Genomic DNA, 21,263 nt, shown 5'->3' on the forward strand with positions numbered 1-21,263 from the left:
CCCAGTTTTTAATGTTTGCATTACAATTCTAGCTGGATTAAAGTCGATTAAAACAGATTTTTTTTTCTTTTCAGTGCTTCCTGTATTATTGAAGTGTTTTTATATATATATATATATATATATATATATATATATATATATATATATATATATTTTTTTTTTTTAAAGCCAGCCTGAATAAGTTAAACTTTAGCCTCTGATGTTGCCAGAGCTTCTTAAAATGTACTCAATAAACTGCTTTGGCAAGTTTTTTGCTAAAAATCCTTTGCAACCTTATGTGTCTGGTGGCCTTTGGAGAAAGCAGAAATATGCAAATGGATTTGTGCAAATCATATTTGAGCTGCAGGCTAGGACCTATAAAGGAAATGTTCTATGAACTAGTAAAATGTTAATTAGCTAACATTGAGAATCTAAAATATCTTTCCACTGACTCCAGATACATAATATATGTGATCTTAGTAGGCTTGGAATGACCCCCAGAGTTATAACCCAGTAGACATTTTAAAAAAATGCTTTGAAGCCTTGGGAAAATAAAAAAATGTATTACTTCTGAGTCCTTCTTGGGACATGATAGCATAGCACCCATAACCTAGAATGTCTGTACACGGTGCCTAAATGGACACATGTTTTCTGGGCCATCAACTCGTTTTATCATCCATCATTCTTTGTTGTTGCTGTTGTTTGTTTGTTTGTTTCTTGCCTTAAAATAACTCATCTTGAAGTCAAAGTGGAAAAGGCAATGAGCGGTAAGCCACAGAACATTAAACTGTGAGGTGTGTGATGTGAGTTATATTTTGCGATGCTCTTTTGCGTTCTGTTGTGTGTTTCTAGTTGCAGCTGTGTTCTTTGATTCTTGTTTCCCTGTGGCAGATATTTATTGAGCCTCTAATATGAGCTGGGTACTAGCTCCATGCTTTGCTGATAATCCTGGGAGGTAGGTGGAAAAGATGAGAAACTGAGCTCCAGAGTGACTCTTTGATAAAATCTTTGTTATTATTATTATTATTATCTCAAATACTGTTTAGATAGTAGTTCTTCTGCTGCCTTGCTATAGCACCTTTGGCAAACTCTTTCACCTCTCAGGACCTCAGTTTACTCATCTGTAAATTAGGAGGCTGGTTGGGTCATCTCCTGGTTACTAGGGGAACCTGTGATTCTAGGCTGTGCCTTAGCACGTTTGCTCTTAGGAGATGGCATTGCCCATGTCATCCAAGATGACACCCCAACCTAGTTTTGATGATTTACTCTGAGACCTGGGGAGGCTTCCAGGATTGGACTGTATGACCCTTCATCCCCAATTCTATCACCTTATCTGAACAGAAAATCTTGGAGTCTGCTTCAAATAATCTTTTCTCTTGAATTTTCGTCCGATCCTGGAAGGTAGTAGAACTGGGGTGAGCCCTCATAATACTTTCAGCAAGAGACCACGACAGGAAAGCATTAAAGTGTGTGTGTGTGTGTGTGTGTGTGTGTGTGTGTGTGATTTTAGAACCAAGTTTTATGTGGTTGCCAGGGAAAATTGGGAAAACCAGTTTTTAAGGGCATTTACACTTTCCTAGCAACATGCAATTGTGGCCTGATGCCCTGACATCTGTTCTGTGAGCCCGGAAGACTTATTTGCTTAGAAGAAAATCAGTGCCGTCTAATTTAAGTTTCACGTCTTTTACTGCTGTGATTTTAAGTCGCTGTAGAAAAGAGTTGTATTTTGCTACCTCCCAAGTCATGACTATGGATTTCTATACCCCAGAGAAATCAAGATAGCAAACAATTTTTAGGGATCAACTAGTATAAGGATGCGGGACTAGGCTGCGGGACTTCCACAATAAAACAGGTGGACTCACTGCTATTGAGGAATTTCAATTTGACCATTCTAATCCCCACATTTTGTGATGAACATGGTGGTGGTTTCACCATTTTTCAGATGAAGACATTGCCAAAGAATGTTCAGGAATCGACTTCCGGTTACACAGCAAGTAGCAAAGTTGGGATCTGTACCTAGACTCGCCTGAATCCAAACCTGTGATCTTAACCATCGCTGTGTCTACTTCCAGCTCTTTGAATATCCATCACCAAAATCCTCCTGGGTGTGATCAGTTTTTATGTGAATTAAAACTGCTTGGGATTGAAGAGGCTGGCCTGTCTGGGCTGACCTCTTCAAAGCTAGGCAAGGTTAGGGCGGTGACACCTTTTCCTGTGGCTTCTGCTCCAGTGCTAGCCAGTTAATGCTGTGCCCACGAGTCCCAGTCACATTCCTAGCTTGGTACTCACCCTTGCGTATTTGAAAGAGCTCCCAGGTAGGAAAGCTGAGTTGGTTGGAGTAGGCCATCAATGTCCCTGTATTCCCCTTTCAGACTGCCCCTCACAGCAGGCTCCTCTGGTTGCCTTCCAGTGTCATTTACAAGGTTATCGCAAGTTCCTTTAGGGTACTTTTGTAGATGAGAAGGGATTTTTCCATTTGCCAGCCCAGTGGGTGCCTCTGTTCTGAAGCGGGTTGTGTTCCTACAGAAATCCAAGAGACCAGAGAAACCCTGGTCGAAGTGAACAGTATCTTAACGGACATGAGACAGTTATCTGCAAATCTTAGCAACAGCCTGAGTAACGTTAAAGGGAACCTGGAGCAAGCACTCACTGACCCCATGTGCTCTGTGCATCCGGTAATGACCACCTGCAGCAACATTATGAACTCTCTAAGCCTTCTGGATGGCAGCATCGATTTTGATCAGGTGAGAAGGTAACCTGGCTTCAGGGCAGTGTCATTGGGACAGCTGGGGAGGGCTAAGCATGGGCTCACCCATCAGGTTATTTAGCCATCATGTTGGAACGGCTGCAGGAGGAGAGAAGGAATAATGGGAAATACTCCTTGAGGGTTCTCTGCCATCGATTTGATGAAATATATCAGAAAGAATTGAGCTTTTTTTTTGTTCAGATTCTTCTTTTTTTAATTTTTATTTTATTTTGACAGTTTGTGCATTTTATAAGATATTGGCTATATCCCCTGTGTTGTACAATGTATCCTTGTAGCTCATTTTATCCATAATAGTTGTACCTCTTAATCCCCAGCCCTGATATTGCCCCTCCCCGCTCCCCACTGGGAACCACTAGTTTGTTCTCTGTATCTGTGATGAATTCAGCTTTAAAAAGGAAAAAGGAAGCAAAAGCCATTTTTGTAGACCTTTAAAAATTAAAATATATATATATATTTTTTTGTTTTTTTGCGGTACGCGGGCCTCCCACTCCTGTGGCCTCTCCCGTTGCGGAGCACAGGCTCGAGACGCGCAGGCTCAGCGGCCATGGCTCACGGGCCCAGCCGCTCCGCGGCATGTGGGATCCTCCCGGACCGGGACACGAACCCGTGTCCCCTTCATCGGCAGGCGGACTCTCAACCGCTGCGCCACCAAGGAAGCCCTAAAATATATTTTTAAATGATAAGCCTAGTATATTAACCACAGGTGCCTAAATATAAGGTAATTTTTCACATTCCCAAAGAGAAGATTAGAAAACAAAAAGAATTTGGAGCAACTTGAATATATAAAGTTCTGGGATATAGATAAAATAATCATGTCTACTCATGATTTTTAATGTATCAACATAGTGATATGTACACATAGCACTTTATATAAAACACTATTTTAATACAGCTAGATTTTTCTGACTCACATTTCATGAATCAATTTTATTCAAACACTTCACATTCAACATCTGTGTTGAATCTACTACAATCACTTTTGTTGTCATTGAACAGTTTTTCAGAGTGTAGGACCTATACTTGCATTTAAATTGTTTGAAATCGAGTTCTTTTGGGGGTAACTTTTTTTTTTAACAACTTTATTGGAGTATAATTGCTTTACAATGGTATGTTACTTTCTGCTGTATAACAAAGTGAATCAGCTATACATAAACATATGTCCCCATATCTCCTCCCTCTTGTGTCTGAGGTAACTTTTAATTTTGATGGGATTTTGAAACATGCAGAAAATCTGCAAGATTAGTGTACAAGGAAGCCCTGTTTACATCTTTTACCCAGATTCACCAGTTGTCAACACTTTGCTCCATTTGCTTAATGGTATTATTTTATACATCTATCTATGTATCTATCATCTATTTGTATTATCGTATGTATGGGTACAATGCTATGCATTTTGTCCTTTTCTCAATCATCTGGAGTGAGTTGCAGACATTATGCCCTTTTACCCTTAAATATTTCAGTGCATTTCCTAACTTTACATAACCATTATGATTACCAAAATTAGGACATATGACATTGACCCAATACCACCGTCTAATCCACAGTGTACATTCAAATTTTGCCGATTTTTCTAAAAATGCTCTTTAAATTTTTTTCTTTTCTTTTCTCCAGTTTAAGGTCCAGTCTAGAGTACACATTGTCTTTAGTTGTCATGTGTCTTTAGTTCCTTTAATCTGGAACAGTTTCTCAATCTTTCTTCTTTGGCGACATTGACATTTTTTAAGACTGTAGGCCATTTATTATATAGAATGACCTTCGATTTAGGTTTGTCTGATGTTCCCTTATGATTCGATGTGAGTTATGCCTATTTATCCGGGATTTCACAAAAGTGATGTTGTGTCCTTCTTGATACGTTGTGTCAGGAGGCCCATGATATTTGTCCCAGAATTGGTAAGAGGTAGAACACGTTAAATCCATGTATAACACTATAAATGAAAAATTTATTCCAGACCACTTACCAATATAACCACTATTACTTTTAAACATGTTTTTTAAAAGGTTGTTTACAACTGTATTCAACAATATTCAGTACCTGAAATTGTGAGGTCACACGTATTCAATCTGTGTTAAATTTCTTGCCCTTATTTTTAGCTGACTGCAATAAGAGACCTTCAAACATCTAAAATTACTGCTTGTAGAGTCCATTCTGAGCTAATGTGTCTTCCTCCGACAATACACTATTGTTCAAAGGAAACTTAGATCACACCCTATAATATAGAGACTTCAGGACTTGGATTTAAGATGATTCCCTTTTTTATGACAAATAATTTGGGGGGGGTAATCACCTTGCTTTATGTCTTGTTTTATAAAATTTCAGCTCCCATCTTTGGATGAACAAATTGGTAACCTTAATGATATTCTTCAAACAAATTTGTCCAGCCTAGTCCAAAAGGTATGTTTTTTGGAAAAAAAATACACTAGATTATTTTAAAGAATAGAATAGTACATAAGGAAATAGGTAACAGCAAAAAAGCAGTGAAATTCTGGACAGGAGTTGCCAAGAAGGGTGATAGATGTTATCCTCCAGGTAATTTTGTTCATTCCCATTCAAGAATTTTTTATTATGCATCTATTGTACGCAAAGCACCTTGCTAGGACCATAAGATATAAAAAGAAAAGCATGATCTCATCTTCCTGGGGCTCAGAATTGGATGGGTATAGTGCTGGACCCCATGCTGATTCTGACACGAGATGCTCTCCCACTCTGCCGATGAGTCAGCCATGTTGATTTTGTTTCTTCCCACTTCTGCTCATGTGTACAGGCTATATGCTCTGCCTGGCACTCTCTTCTTTCTCCCTCTCCTTTGCCCAGCTTCTTGGGCTACTAGGAACTAGTTACTTTAAGCTTTATATATCACTTTCTTAACGAGGCCTTCCCTGGGCATCTTGACCAGATCAAAACCTCTTTTAATACATTCTTACAGCATTGCAAATATTCTTTGTTAAGTTCCTCACAACTTTGATTATTGCTTTCATGTCTTGATTGTGCCACAAGACTGTAAATCCTAAAACAGGAAGGGGTCACATTGATCTAGAATACTGTGATTTCCCCAGTAGCCTAAAAGGAAGAGAATAGCTTTATTCTTGACTCTGTCTTTTAGCATGGGTATAAAAAAGTCATCAGATATCTATTAAACACTCATCTACATATACTAACAAAGGAAGTGTCCCCTTAAACAAGTCATTGAAAACTCCTGGTCTTTGCAGTCTGATGTCACCTCATTTGTCAAATGAGGGAATTGAACCAGGAGATCTGCAAGTCCTCTCCCAGCCATTAAACCTCTTATGATGGGTGACCTCCCCAAGTCCAAACACAGATAAATGTAGAGGGGTCAGTTGTACCAAACCAACACAAGCACCAGTGTGCTGGGTGGTTTAGTTGCCTTTGAGGAAACAGAAGTCATGAATGTTCTTTTTATGGCATTGCTGTTGCTAGGCTAAAGTGGAAACTTGTTGGCACCATAAATCTTATAAACTTTGTAACTTAGATTGGACTGCCATAAAAGAATATCATAGAGTAAGTGGTGTATAAACAACAGAAATTTATCTCTCATACTTCTGGAGGCTCAAAGTCCAAGATCAGTTTGCCAGCAGGGTTGGGTTTTGATGAGGACACTTTCCAGGTTGCAGACAGCCATTTTCTCATTGTATCCTCGCAGGGTGAAGAGAGCTCTCTGGGGTCCCTTTTAAGAGGGCACTAATCCCGTTCATGGGGGCTCCACGCTCATGACTTAACAACCTTCCAAAGGCCCCATCTCCTAATAACATCACACTGGGGATTAGGATTTCAACATATGCATTTTGGGGAGATAGACATTTGGTTCATAAGAAGTTGTAATCACTTCAGTGTTCCCTAGCAGATGTCTAAGTATGTCAGCAGACAGTGAGAAACACAAATGAAGCCCCTTCCAGAGGAAAGGCTGTGCTGATTAGTTGAGTTGCTTGGAAATAATGACATTTTCCTGTCATGGATTTAGCTCCAAAGTGATATAGCTTGGCATGGCTGTTTGGGTTTTCGTTTTAGCCTCACTACAATTTGTATTCTTTCTAAGTTGTGTTTTAGGGCATTACTATTTTCTATGAGACTAGATCTCCAATTTTATTGTGTGATTGGGCTGGAAAGTAAGATTCTATTTTTAGAAATTCACTTTATAGCCGCACATGGTACCTTGTACAGATCAGCGTTTCTTAACCTCAGCACTATTTGGGCTGGATAATTCCTTGTGGTGGGGCCTGTGCCCTGCTGGCTATTTAGTAGCACCCCGGCTCGTGCCCACACAGTGCCAAGAGCACCCACACAACTGTGATAACCAAAACGTCTCCAGACATCTCCTGGGGGACAAAATTGCCCCCAGTTGAGAAACACTGGTATAAATACATGGAAGCTTTTAACATGAGTTAAAAGTTAAAAACTCTTAATATGATCTTCAACAGATACAATTTAAGGCAAGTCCTCACTAAAAGGGAGTTTTTTTCTAGACTTTTAATGACTGTATCATGATCCTTTCGGCCTTAAGATGAAGGTTACATTTTAGTGTTGCTTCTCTGCTCCATTCTAAGCTTACCATGAATACTAGTGAACTGCTCTTCTACTTACACTGTATATCCATTGATTCTGAATTATTTTTTAGGGCTATAGATCTTTCAATGCTATCCCTGGGATAGTGCAAAATGAAACCGTGAACGTCGTATCAGGTGAGATTCCCAAATGGAAGTAATTGTGTATCTCTTCTTGTTAAGAATTGGCTGGTTAGTACAAAGAAATGTATTGTTAAGAATTGTTCTTTTTCCCTCTTAAAAAAAATATTCCCTCACTAAAACCTTAAAAACTAAATGAATATTTCACTTATGCTACCTTCACCAACTGATATCGATTTAAAAAAATAATAATCCTATCAAACGCTGACTACCATCGTCCTGTGGCTGGAAGCTTCAGGGCCGAGGGCCACACTGCGATGGCAGCCTTCATCAGGAGCTATCACAGCTGACAACAGCCATAGTTTATGACTTGGAAGGTCACATTTTGATTGTTTTCACTGTGAATTTATTTTCTAAACGAACTTAAAATTGATTTTTTAAAAAGAATACTCTGCCTAGGGACTTACTTTGTCTCTTTAGGAAAATGTTCATATGCCTCGGAGGCTGATGTAATGCTACTTTAGGGTCTTAAACTTGCTTACAATTTTGGAGAGACAGAACTGAGGTCTGTCAGTTGAGAGAGTTCCACTGGTCTCAAATGACGGAATCACATTGAATTCAGGTTATGGTATCTGGGGTGAATGTACAGAGAAAGAATGCAGTATAAACAGTTCTTTATGCAGGAATGGGAAGAAACCTGGGTTGTTTGCTAAGGGAAGACATCTCTGAAGCTATGTAAGACTATCTTCTCTCTGTCTCTTTTTTTAAAATCATCTCAGGGCTTCTTTCTATCTGTTGACTAAGTAGTTTTAAAATGTTGTGTTAGAGGTATTTGATTATTTTTTCCCCTAATATTGTTCTTTCAACCCATTAAGACTTGGGTAAAAAGGATTTTATCCTACTACATAGTGCTTTGGAAGTTTTGTGGGTTCCCTTCTGATTTAAAATATTAAGATATTCAAAACAGAGTTCACGCTTTCCTATGCTAGCATCTGAGGGCTAACCCACGCTGTACATCTGATAACCACCTGCTTACTAATCTCTGTGTTTACTTTTTTGTTTCCCCTTTCTGGACCTCTTCTGCCAATACGTGCAGCCCTCCCTTGTAAGTCTGGCCAAGTGAGGCTTGCAGTTTGCGTGAGCGAGGCCGGGTGTACACACCGTCATCACATAAACACGAGCCAGAGTTTTCCTGAATCTCAGCAAGTGCCAGTCCATCAGACTGAAGACCAAGCGCTGGTTTTTATGTCTTTCCAAAACCCATAACCCTTAGCTCCCATGTTTTGGGCATTAGGTCCTACCCTGCACACATATTTTGAGTGCCTACTATGTGCCAGGCACTGCTGGGCTCTGGGGATGGTAGATAAAGAAGGCACGACCCCTGCCTACCCTTCAGCTGGGCATGGATACAGATGCCCTTTATCACCCTCTGGGAACCTGGTGAGGTGTGTGCAAGGGATCCGAGGTGGGGAGAGGGTAGCAGAAGGCTTCCTGGAGGAAGCGACATCCAAACGGAGGCCTGAAGAAGGCACCAGCCCCTTACAGACCCACCAAGACTGTGGAGTGTAGGAGGGCAGCACAGCCCGAGAACCAGAAGGGGCTCGATTCTGAGTTGTGGAAACTGTGCGTAGGAGAGGGGACGTCTACATACCACATCTCTCAAACCCCCAGAATTCCCAAGGTTAAAAAAGAGACCTGCAGAGTTACCTTGTGGAGGGTCCTGGGGTCTTGTGGCACACGAGCCATTTGGAGGAGACATCGAGCCACTGTGAGCTCTCCTCCTATGAGCTCTCCCTGTGAACCACAGGCTTTGAAAATAAAGTCCCACCACTGTTATGTAATTTCCTTTTGGACGAGGCTACCACCTCCCCTAAGTTCGCAGGGAGCCCTGGGATCGAATTGTGAGCCCTGCCAATCTTGTTTCTGCTGCTGCAGAGACATTTATCCGCCTTTCAGGATCAGTGGACCTTGAACCGATTAGTATGTTTTTGGTATGTCCCTGTCAAGAATCACAGTGGATAAGGCCACCTTCAGATCAGGTGTGAGTGTTGGACCACGTGACAGCTCCCACCCCTGGTGGCTTTGATCCCAGGACCTGCCATGATGGTCAGACACTGTCCAGAAAACTGGAACTTACCTCCTCTCTGACAGATTAATAGAAACTATTTGACCGCTGGGAATACTATTGCTTTTTGCATGTAAGAGACACAGGTGTGCTTTAACAAGTCTCAATTTGTATGAGTCAAATAAAATTTTAACAAAAGTGTCACCTGGGGTCACTTGTTCAAAAAATTGGTCGTGGAGAATTACTGTGTTCCTGAGTACCATTTCGTAGATGGAGGAGTTGTTATATTATTAAATTATTTTTGCAAAATCATTTAACAGAAGCTTTACAGTTAGATAAACCCGAGTTTTCATCCCATTTCTAGTGCTTTCTGAAAAAGAGACATATGGGCAAGTGATCTAACCCCTATGAGCCTCCGCATCACTGTTAGGGAAACGGGAATAAGAAATGGGTTAACATTTATAAAAGTGCCTGGTCCATTGTAGTGGCACACAGTGCATTTTAATCACCCGATCCATTTTTTTCTTTTTTTAGTGAAATAAGTAGAAGAAAACTCTGGCTTGATTTCAGCACCATGTCATTTAAGTTAGCTCTCATAGCTTGCTCTTTTGTTAAGTAATTGCTTTTTGATGGGCTTAGCTACATTCATGCTTGTTGTAGAACCTTTTCATATTTTAAACACATACATAAATCACATGGGAAAAACTAAAAGCAGTTCAAGCTTTTCACTTGAGTTCCGAGACAAAGTTTCTCGTCTCCTCTAGGTTTGAAAATGCATAACTGAGGCATCTTTGTTTTCAGATGTCAAAATGACGTTGGATTCCATTGGTTCTGATATCAAAAATATAAGCAAAAATATTCCTATTCAGGATAAGCTGTCAAATTTCATTCGTTACCTTAATGACACTGAAAATTACATCCACCGCCATTTACCCACTTTGGAAGAATACGATTCATACAGGTGAGTGCCTCCTTTGAGCAGGTACACTAAAGAGGGAAACTTGCTATGGGACGGGAGAAAAATTTGACAATATAACCAGAATAATCTTATGAGAGCAAATTGTACAAAGAGGCCATAGTGTGGTATGTATTCACTCTAGTTTATGTTCATTAAAAAAATTGAAGTGTTCACTTCGGCAGCATGTATACTAAAATTGTAACTATACCAAGAAGACTGGCCTGGCTGCTGAGAAAGGATGGCATGCAAATTCATGAAGCATTCCATATTTTTTTTTAAATTGAGGACTGAAAGTTCTTGAGCCAAATAGTCAATTATTTGCAGTTTTGATGTCATCCGTGGCTTCCGAAATCTTGGTTATAATTATCTAAGGCATGTAACAGGATTTTAAAACTTAAAAGGAATTAAAAAGGGCATTGGGATCGTAGTTTTCTTTTTGTTGGTTTATAAAAGAAATATGTAGAGGTTGGTTCTTACAGAAAGAGCATCCCTGAAACCAGCGAATTGTGTGAAGCTGCTGTCGTTCCCAGCTCTTTGCCCTTTAGAAACATGCTAGTGGTAGGCTTTGGCCTTGGGAGGTGATGGTGGACATAGATCTCAGACAAGAGCGCTGGGCAAGGCAGGACTTAGAGCCTCGAGGCATTTCCAGGCTCATGTGAGGTGTAAGACGTACTCTCCCCTCTGAAAGGCTCAGCCCCACGACCGCCCACTGGAACTATTCCTACTGCTCAAAGCCACGGAGATTCTGGACACTCCCATTCCTGTTCAGGTTATTTATTATGCAAGAACACAAGATAAATAATAAAATAATAACAATAATTGCTAGCCTTTAGGGAAGAGTCACAATGTGCCTGCCATGTGCTGTCCACATGGCATCTCATTTAATACTCAGAAAAATCTCCTGGGTTGTGTTCTGTTTATAATCCTGTTTCTTAGAGGCTCAGGGAGGTGAAGTGATTTTTCAACTCCCACCTGACTATGCCCATAATTATCAATATGCCATTTCCTACTGTGTGGCTTGGCCACCCCAGCAGGTGTCGGAACAAAGATAGGACAGACCCTTTCCCAATGAACTTACAATCTCAGAGGTCAGACTTTCACAGATGAAAAGAATGGCACAATGATCTGTCTGCATACCAGCTCCCCCTTCCTTCCACCTTCCCCTGCCCTGAGACTATAAGTTTATTTTAAAAAGAAATTTAATGAAGCAGATGAGGCTTGCATTAACGGTAAAGGATTTCTGAGGCCAGGTTCCATGGCTTATTTAATTTTGTGTCCTCAGTATCTGGAACAAAAAGTCACAGAATGGGTACAGGTGGTTATTCTAATTATCGAGTTTTTTTTTTTATAGATCTTTATTGGAGTATAATTGCTTCACAATACTGTGTTGATTTCTGTTGTACAACAAAGTGTATCAACCTTATGAATACGTATATCCCCATATCCCTTCCTTCTTGAGCCTCGATCCCGCCCTCCCTATCTCACCCCTCTAGGTCGTTACAAAGCACTTAGCTGATCTCCCTGTGCTATGCTGCTGCGTCCCACTAGCTAACTATTTTACACGAGTTTGTTCTTAGTTGAATGAAAAACTGTAGTGACAGTTTGTTTTATAGTGTTTTAAAGGTTGGGAAGCATTTCTACCCTTGAATGCTCCTGGGTTGCTGGAAAAGTTTGATGTACATTCCGGGAATGCCAGTAAGACCTAATTGAGGATCCATTCTCCTGAAACGTCTCACAGGACCATTACAAAATCGAGACTTGCATTCTGCAGGCATTTGATTTAGGATGCTCCTAGAATTCTAAAATATTCAATGCACTCATCACATAGAGTGCCTGGCTCAGTAAGGAACACAATTCAATCCCCACCGCCCCCAAATATTCCTGCAACCACAAAACATTTTAGATAAAAGACCAGAGGAAGGAGACCCCAATTTCCTTATCTGTTGTCTAATCATGATCTGTCTACATCTCATCATCATTATAATAAGCACTTACAGCCTCAGGAACCTTGAAAGAACTTACAAACCTTAAGGGCCATGGTTATCGGTAGCCTTGGAGAGGTTGAGTCAACCCTGCTTCTGGGCCTTGTGGAGGTAAGGCAAAGGAAAGAAACGACAATCCCATGACCACTGAGAGCTCTTTGAAACCAAGATAAACACTGTCTTGGTTGGATTGGAGGACTAGGGGTGAAAAGGGGTCTTTTCACAGCACTCTCACCCTCTGAGGAATTAACGGAGGAATCTGATATTTGATTGCCAAGAGTTTTTCAACCACTCCAGCCCAGGTCTAGCAGCTTTTGTGTTGTGATGATGTCACCTCTTACGTTTGCTAACACTGTGTTTGCTCCACCAGGTGGCTGGGTTCCTTGGTTGTCTGCTGTTTACTGACCCTCATAGTGATTTTTTATTTCCTGGGCTTGTTGTGTGGCACGTACGGCTACAACCAGAATGCCACCCCAACCAGACGAGGCTGCGTCTCAAACACTGGAGGCATCTTCCTCATGGTGTGAGTGTTGGCTCTTCCTTGCCATGTGTGGGGGATGCAGGGAGGTAACTCTGGTGTGACAGGGACCCGGTGACCTCTGGTAAGCAGTCTGGGTTCCAGTGACGTAGGTGGGCTGGTGTGACTGTACTTTCATCGGTCTGGGAAATTCCGTTAAGCATGAAAAGTAAAGGAAACTCTAGATTGGTTGCACTTTGATTGACAAGCTTAAAAGCTGATAGCTCTTTAAAGCAGCTATCAGGGAAATTATTTCCAGTTTGCTTTCTTAATTCTCATTGTTTTTCCCCATATCTACGTATCTACATATCTATCCATCCATCCATCCATCCATCCATTCATTCACCATACTTGCTGAATATTGACCTGACAGACAGACACTGTTCACTCTGAAACTTGATTTAGAACAGAGGTTGCCTACCTGGCACCCTTGGAGTTACACAAGTAGCCTAGTGATGCGATCAGGTGTGAAGTACCAGCAAGTGGTGAGCCTGCAGTGGACTGGAGCAGTTATCCCCATTTCAATTACATTCACATCCAAGTTCATATTTTTGGAAAAAAACAACAACAACGTTTATAGGGTATAACAAAGCAGAGGGGGCATGAGCTGGGTGGAACTGGAGATGGAGCCAGTAATGTAAACCAGTAACCAGGGGTAAAAGTTTCAAATGCTCCCTAGAGGGGAATCTGTGTGAGTTCCAACTCGATATTCTCTTTTCTGATAAGCTTCATGGAGAACCAGCGGCGAGGGGTGTGAAGGGGCTCGAGGGGAGTGTAAAGATTTGGAAGAAGCCCTTTGGGCAATAGGGAATCAAAACCACAGCCATTTCTTTGCTTATGTCACTAGTGACGTGCATTACCTTGCTTTTTTAAACTTTGGGTCACTATAATAATCATGCTGCTTATGAGCTGTGATCCTAAGGCCTTTTCCTTACACCTTCAGGCTCCGCTATAGTACACTTTACTAACATTAATACAGGCACATGAGTTTCTTTTTTTTATTGAAGTATAGTTAATTTACAATCTGTGTTCATTTCTGCTGTACAGCAAAGTGACTCGGTTATACACATTCTTTTTTTATATTCTCTTCCATTATGCTTTATCACAGGATACCAAATATAGTTCCCTGTGTATACAGTAGGACCTTGTTGTTTATCCATTCTAAATGTAGTAATTTGCATCTACTAACCCCAAACCTCCCAGTCCCTCCCTCTCCCTCCCCAACTCCCCCTTGGCAACCATAAGCCTGTTCTCTATGTCTGTGAGTCTTTCTGTTTCGTAGATAGGTTCATTTGTGTGTGTGTGTTTTTAAGTGAGTTTTAAAAATAACCTTAAAGCTAATGACATGGGAGTCTGCCAGAATTGGACAAAATTGGACAGAGCTCCACACATGGAAAAGCCTATTTGCTTACATACTTAAACTTAAGAAATGAAGCCAGCAAGGAAGAGGATATGTGCCCAGCCTTTTTGTTTAAATGTACACAGCTACAGACAGAAAATTAATTTAATGTTCAGAATTTAATAATCCTGACACTTGGCTGTTTTGTCAGTGTCTTGATGGTGAATTTATATATTACATCTATTTATTACATACATTTATGTATTACATCTATTTAATTATTTGAAAGGAGGGCGTAACGTGCTCTGAAAAGGTACAAGTTTCATAAAGTTCTATTCCACTTTTAGGGATGAAACCAAAAAATGTGATATCTAGCCTCAAAGAATAAAAAATAGGAGAGTCATGAGTAACTTGGTGGAGGCTAAGAGCAACTTCAGTTTGGCTGTAATACTCACTTCTGCAGATTAAGGAATCTCTCTAAAGGGTTAAAGTCACATGGAAACCTATGGCTTAGGAGCCATAGTTTAGTAGGATTTTAGCCATAGGTTTAGTAGGATTTATCTCAGCAGTGGGGAAAAGGCTGGTAACTATAAGCTGCTGTCAGATGCATTTTGGGAGGTCTGCAGACTGAGATTTCTGTACTGTCGAAGCCTACCACTCATCATGGCTTGCTTTGCTACGCTTAGCAGAATTCTCCATCTCTCTCTTGAGACATCTGGTAAACAACTGGATAGACTAATCAGACTAACTAGAGGAATGCCGTTTCTTCTTTATAATTGTTTACTTGCTTGTAGAAATGAGAAAGAGTATATTTAGTTCAGCTTCAACCAAAACACCACCTGCTCTTTAAAAACGGTGACGTTATCCAATCAAGAGCATGGTCTCTTTAACAACCAAGCAAGAATCCTTACCTCCCAAGAGGATCCTAGTGAAAGACCTGGAAGGAGGGAAGCAGAGAGTCCTGGCTCCTATCCTGTGTCTTCTGAGGGTCCAGGGAGCATTTTAGGGGCTGAATGGGATGCAGTGGTGAACGTACATCTACGGGGGGAATATGGATGGTTTCCCCAGAGATAAGGAGACCTAATTAAGGCAACCAGAAAACAATCTCTTGTGCCAAAGACCGTTATAAAACTTCCAATTTTAGCTCTTGAAAACAATGCCCAGATTATCGACACCTCTGAAGAGAAACTAAGATCACGTGTTGCCATGGGCATATTACATACGGCTGGTGGCAGTTTCAGTGGTTATAGATATTTCAGAGAGCAGTTTGTCAGGCTATAGCAGGTCATTCCCATTTTAGGGAATTTATTTTGAGGCAGTAGACCAAACTATGGGAAAAGCATTTTGAGCAGAGACGTGTTTTTGTGGTGTTAGTTGTAACAGTGAGGCATTCGAAGTGGCACACAAGGCAGCCACTTCGGAGGCTGGAGTAGATTATGTGGCCGCTGAAAGGATAGAGAGGTTGGCTGTCCTGGGTGGCTGACGAAAGTTTCTAAGATGTTCGACAAGGGCCCACAAAATTATGCACGTGTTTTTTGGGGTTTTTTCTGGTTTTTTTTTTTTTTTTTTTTTTTTTGGCGGTACGCGGGCCTCTCACTGTTGTGGCCTCTCCCATTGCGGAGCACAGGCTCCGGACGCGCAGGCTCAGCGGCCATGGCTCACGGGCCCAGCCACTCCGCGGCACGTGGGATCTTCCTGGACCGGAGCACGAACCCATGTCCCCTGTATCGGCAGGCGGACTCTCAACCACTGCGCCACCAACGAAGCCCAATACATGCATATTTAGAAAACAAAGGCTGGAAATGTTAACAGCATGCTCTTTAGAGTAGTGGGGTTGTTTTGAAGTGAAGTGTTCTCTCAGAGGTTTGTAACTAACACACACACACACACACACACACACACACACACACCCTCTGATGCCCACAGTTAGAAGCCTGGTGCCTGGCAGAGCCTTCACACACCTTCCCCTTCTTCACACACCTTCCCCTTCTTCACTCTTTCCCTAACGCAGTAGCCCTGTTGGTCTGAGAAGGTCCAAAGGGACTTAGGGCCCCACCAGCAAACATTCCTTGCTATTTATTTCAGAGGAGCCGTGCAGATGTTTCTAATTATGCCTGGAGCATTTGCACTGGGGGGAGCCATGCCCTTTGGGAACACTGTTGTGATTGAGAGCATCAGCCTGCACACTTCCTAGGGTCCTTCCTGGTGTGCACCAGCGATGGTACAGGGTTTGGCTATTGCATCTAGACTAAGAGTTTGCTCCCTCTGTGTCTCCGGCGGGGCCACTGGGCACTGCTAGAGAAAAGTCATACAGCAGAGCACATTAGGATCCCTACAGAATTGTGATTCCCCACCTCACATGGACCCTCCACAGCCCTTCAAGTTCCTTCTTTCCTCCCTCCCTCCCGTCCTTTATTCTGCGATTGTCTTTCCACTCTGATGCATCCATCCTCCTTATTTTCCTTTTCTCTTCGCTGACGGGCTTACCTTTCTCTTCACGGAGAAAATAGAAGCCATCATAAACTTGCCACCCCCAAACCTCTGAAGGCACCTGTGCTCACAGGCATGGGAAGCCAGAGGCAGAAGGGTCTCTCCCATCTAGGCTCCCCCGCTCCCCAGCATCCCTGCTGTGCTCTCAGCCCATCCCCACCCACCATCCCGAGGATGGAACAAAGCCTCCCTTCTTTCTCCTGCGTCTTCATTCTCTTCTCCTCTCCTAGACTTTCTTCTCAACACTTAAACATGGTCTGTTCTCTCCCCTCCTTAAAAACCGAAACAGAAAACCCCTACCAACACCCCTTCTTCCATCTAACTCCACTCTCTGCACAGACGTCTCAAAATAGAGATCTGTGCCTGCTGCCCGTCTGCTGCTTTCCCACCTCCTGCCCAGCCTACTCCACTGTGGCTTCGTTGCCGGCCACTTTCAGGTCAGCAGTGACTTCTGTGTCTCCAGTACAGTGGACTTCTTCGAGTCCTTCTTGACCGTGTCCTCACAGCAGTGACTGGAACAGCTGCCACTCCTTCTGCAAACACTCCTTCATACCCCATCAGTGACCTCACACCCTCATGGTCTCCTTCCCACCTCCCTGACCCTTCATCTTGGTCTCGTTTGCTGTCTCTCTCTCCACCACCTGTTCTCCAAATGGTGAGGTCCCCCAGGCCCAGTCCTAGGCTGCTTCTCCGTCCAACCCCAGCCCCAGGGATCAGTCATCATTTCTAAGTCACTGACTCACTAAAGTAGGTCTGTAACCCAGGCATCTGCGCTCCAAACACCTGGCGGACTCCTCCACAGCATGTCCTCCGAGATGTCTCCCAGGCAACGTGACCAGAAGCCAATCTTCTCTGCCCTCCCTGTCCCTGCTGCTGACAAGCCCTGGTGCCCCTTTCCCTCCCTTTCCTTCACCTCCAGCGCACGTCTTCAGGACGTCCTGCTGCATCTGCCTCCCAGGTCACACCTCTTTCACCCGCTGGCTCCCCTCCACCACCGCCAGCTGCATCAGGCCACCATCCAGGGCGAGAAGCAGCCTCCTTGGTGGCATCCTCCTCCACATGGGCACCTGTCCCTCCACCCTTCACACTCTGCCAAGAGGGCTTTTCTTCAGAGAGAAATGGGGGTGTGTTCCTCCGGTGCTTAAAGGTCTTCAATAGCTTTCCCTCCCTGCATCCCCCATGCCCCACCCAGCTCGCCCCTACCTGCCTCTCGAGCTGCCGTTCACTGCTCGTTCTCTGCCATCTCTCTGGATGCAGAGCCACGTCAGCCCCTTTCAGACTCCCAAGAGTACATTTCCTACTGTCAGCTGAAAAAAATGCACAACCTGAAAGCTGAGAATTGTGTTTTATTCGGCAGACAAAACTGAGGACTTAAGCCCAGGATGCAGCCTCTCAGATCTCTCTGAGGGACTGCTCCATAGAGGTAAGGGAGGAGCCCGGATACAGAAGAGTTTCTGCAACAAGGACCAGGTGGTAGGAACATCAGAAGGTGACTGTTCATTAAAGAAAACCAGACATCCCAAGTCAAGGAATTTAGCACTTTTCTATGTATGGAAGATGCAAGAGTCTGGGCTCACTGAAATCATTCCTTTGCCCTGCACCTCAGCTATCTGGGGCCAGCATCCTGCGCTTCATCTTGAGTCTCTCAAGGTGCCCCTGTTGGAAGGGGGCTGCAGCAGCTGATGACTTGATGGTGGGCATCCTGTTTTTATCCTGAGTTCCCTCAGTGCTCAGTGATGGGGCAGATAGAATGTGATGGATTGATGGCTGCAACATCCTTTGTTTACTGATATGTCAGGCAACATTTTTTCATTGACACTGCCTTACAACCTCCTCCCTCACTGGAAAGCCTTGGTTCACTCAAATGACTCCAGAGCCCATGTCTGAACCACCGTGCTGGGCTTGCAAGCAGGCGAGGGACTCAGTCCTACGTGTTCTCTAAACAAGCGCCTGGTACTTCCTGTCTGCACCCCTCGGTAGGCCGACCCGTTTAACCTGCAGAAAGCTGAAGACTCCAGGTCATTTTATACGTTGAATAGGTAGAATGAGTAAGTACTAGTAGGTAATATTGAATAATTCCTTGTAGAATTATTCACTTTATTTCTATTTTTTTCCAGCGGGGTTGGATTCAGTTTCTTCTTTTGTTGGCTATTGATGACCATCGTGGTTCTGACTTTTGTTGTTGGTGGAAATGTGGAAAAACTGGTCTGTGAACCTTACCAAAACAAAATGTTATTCCAGGTAAACATGGTTTTTGTGCCCATAACGAAGAGCTTGAGCCAAAACTTTTATTTTCCCCTTTCTCGTGGGTTTCTTCGAGAGCAAAACGATGAGCAGGTGGTTTATATTCAGTAGGTTGAGATTCCATCTATTTGTCAGAGCAAAAAAATATGGCAGTACAGTTGACCCTTGAACCCCAGGGAGTTAGGGGCGCTGACCCTCCACGCACTCAAAATCTGCATACAATTTATATTCAGCCTTCCGTGTGCATGGTTCCTCCATATCTCCTTTCTTGGATTCAACCAACCTTGGACCGTGCAGTACTGTAGTATTTACTACTGAAAAAAATCCTCTTATAAGTGGACCCTCGCAGTTTAAACCCATGTTGTTGAAGGGTCAACTGTATTTTTTTTTTTTTTAATGTAAGTGAAATCAGTACCAGGAATTAAGGCTTGCTTGTCAATGTTGATTGTAATATTTGGGGAGAATACAATTCTCCACAGCAGTAGTTCCCAAATGCAGAACATCAGAGGATAAGTTCCCGGGTTCCTTCTATACCTCAAGAGGTTTCTGACCTTTCACATAACTTCCCAGATGACAGTTGCCCACACAGATGGTTTGAGGGTCGTAAATTTGAAGTGAAAGAGACTGATAAATGACACACCTCATAGCTGAGGGTTGTCCCTGGTGGAAATCTGACGAGGTAGTTGGGAATTGAATTCAAGCTTCACTTTCTCCATCTAAGACCAACTACTTCACACTCTAGGGCACCAGGTGCAAGTTTAGCTTCATTAGTTAATGAGGAAGTTTTGATCTACATGTCTGTCTTCTAACTTTGGCTTTCCAGTGTTTTTCTCTAGATTCTGATTTAAAAAATATATTTGTTTTCCTATTTTATGGTATATATTTTTTCACCTCAAATCTGTTATAAAATCAGGTGAATGCTTGCTAAAATAAACCAGTTGTGGTGGTGGTATTTTAATTACTCGGTTGAAGAAAATTAAACCGGGAGCATCAGTTTGTCAAATTATCTCCATTTGGCCTCTTGATAAAAAATAATAATAACACATCAAACCAGATGTGTCATCATCTTTTGTACTGTGTTAAATTCTGAAAAAGGAATTCTTAAAAAATAGAGGATATTTTGAAACCATTTACACTCCGTAAGTGTATATACAGTCATATACCAATTAGCCCACCTTAAATATACATAATGGGAAGTCAAAGATCGTGGCAGATTTAATTCCTTTTGTCTAGAGGCAAGTAGTGAAGATCTGGGTCTACTGCTTCATGGCTTTCTATTAGATATTCTGAATCAAATTATCTATTTTTCTCCCATTTCTAATGTGTTTATTTTACTAAAATGAAATGTTCCCCCCCAAAAGTAGTCCCAATAATTCCTACTAATGCTATCCAGTGGTCGATATCTTTATTCCAATCACGCTATTATTTTCTAGTTTTAAGTTGAAAGTCAATGAGGAAAATCATGGTATAAAAATCCCCCAGATGCCGTATATTGAACAGAATATTCATTTTATTATATGCATGTATGTTAGTGTAAAACTGTCTTTAAAAAAAAGGTTTTTAATTTGTTCTAGGTTTTGGACACGCCATATTTACTAAATGCCGATTGGAAATACTATCTCTCTGGCATGGTGTTTAACAAACCAGATATTCATCTCACTTTTGAACAAGTTTACAGGTATAAATAATTGCATCATGCATTTTTTGCTACTTAGAATGTTGTGTTTTTACAATGAGAATTTTGCTTTCAACATGTCTTTAATTTTAACGGTCAAATTTCCAGTTTTAGAAGTAAGCTGTTCTCTGGTCTTAGCAGTAAGACCAAAAAGATAATCCTTTCCCTGAAAGCCTTCTAGGCCTTACGATGGTGCTGTCCCAAGCCGCCCTGTCTTAATTACTAGAATTCACTGGTAACAGTGACCCTAAAATGCATTCTTGTTTAAGAATCACCCTGCCCCGAGTAAATGCCATATAACAAGAATTCATTGGATGGGTCTGTTGATGGAAATAGTCAGTAAGCATGGGAATTCCCTGGAGGTTCAGTGGTTACAACTCGGCGCTTTCACTGCCAGGGCCCAGGTTTAATCCCTGGTCAGGGAACTAATATCCCGAAAGCCATGGTGTGGAAAAAAAAAAAAAAAGAAAGAAGAAAAAAATCAATAAACAGTCTGTAATAGGAATAGAAAAGTGTTTTATTTGAGCCAAACTGATGAGTATAGCCCCAGAGACAGCCTCACAGATAGCTCTGAGGAATTGTTCCAGAGAACCATGGCTTTCAGAATAG

At 42.1% G+C, this 21,263-nt stretch overlaps 1 protein-coding gene and 1 non-coding gene across 2 annotated transcripts in view; both read left to right on the forward strand.

The window, feature by feature from the left end:
* The window catches only part of PROM1 (prominin 1), an 84,557-nt gene that overhangs the window by 41,470 nt on the left and 21,824 nt on the right, over positions 1-21,263 (forward strand). The window contains exons 8-14 of the mRNA XM_060013187.1: positions 2,506-2,723; positions 5,064-5,138; positions 7,378-7,441; positions 10,251-10,410; positions 12,760-12,912; positions 18,853-18,976; positions 20,554-20,657. Of these exons, the coding sequence (XP_059869170.1) occupies positions 2,506-2,723; positions 5,064-5,138; positions 7,378-7,441; positions 10,251-10,410; positions 12,760-12,912; positions 18,853-18,976; positions 20,554-20,657 (898 nt within the window). The remainder of the gene's footprint in view (positions 1-2,505; positions 2,724-5,063; positions 5,139-7,377; positions 7,442-10,250; positions 10,411-12,759; positions 12,913-18,852; positions 18,977-20,553; positions 20,658-21,263) is intronic.
* LOC132426405 (U6 spliceosomal RNA) lies at positions 10,574-10,680 on the forward strand. Its single transcript, XR_009519696.1, has one exon. It is a non-coding gene; the product is annotated as a U6 spliceosomal RNA (small nuclear RNA).

Source organism: Delphinus delphis, chromosome 5 (genome assembly GCF_949987515.2).
Source record: "Delphinus delphis chromosome 5, mDelDel1.2, whole genome shotgun sequence".
In the NCBI taxonomy this organism is placed as follows: domain Eukaryota; kingdom Metazoa; phylum Chordata; class Mammalia; order Artiodactyla; family Delphinidae; genus Delphinus; species Delphinus delphis.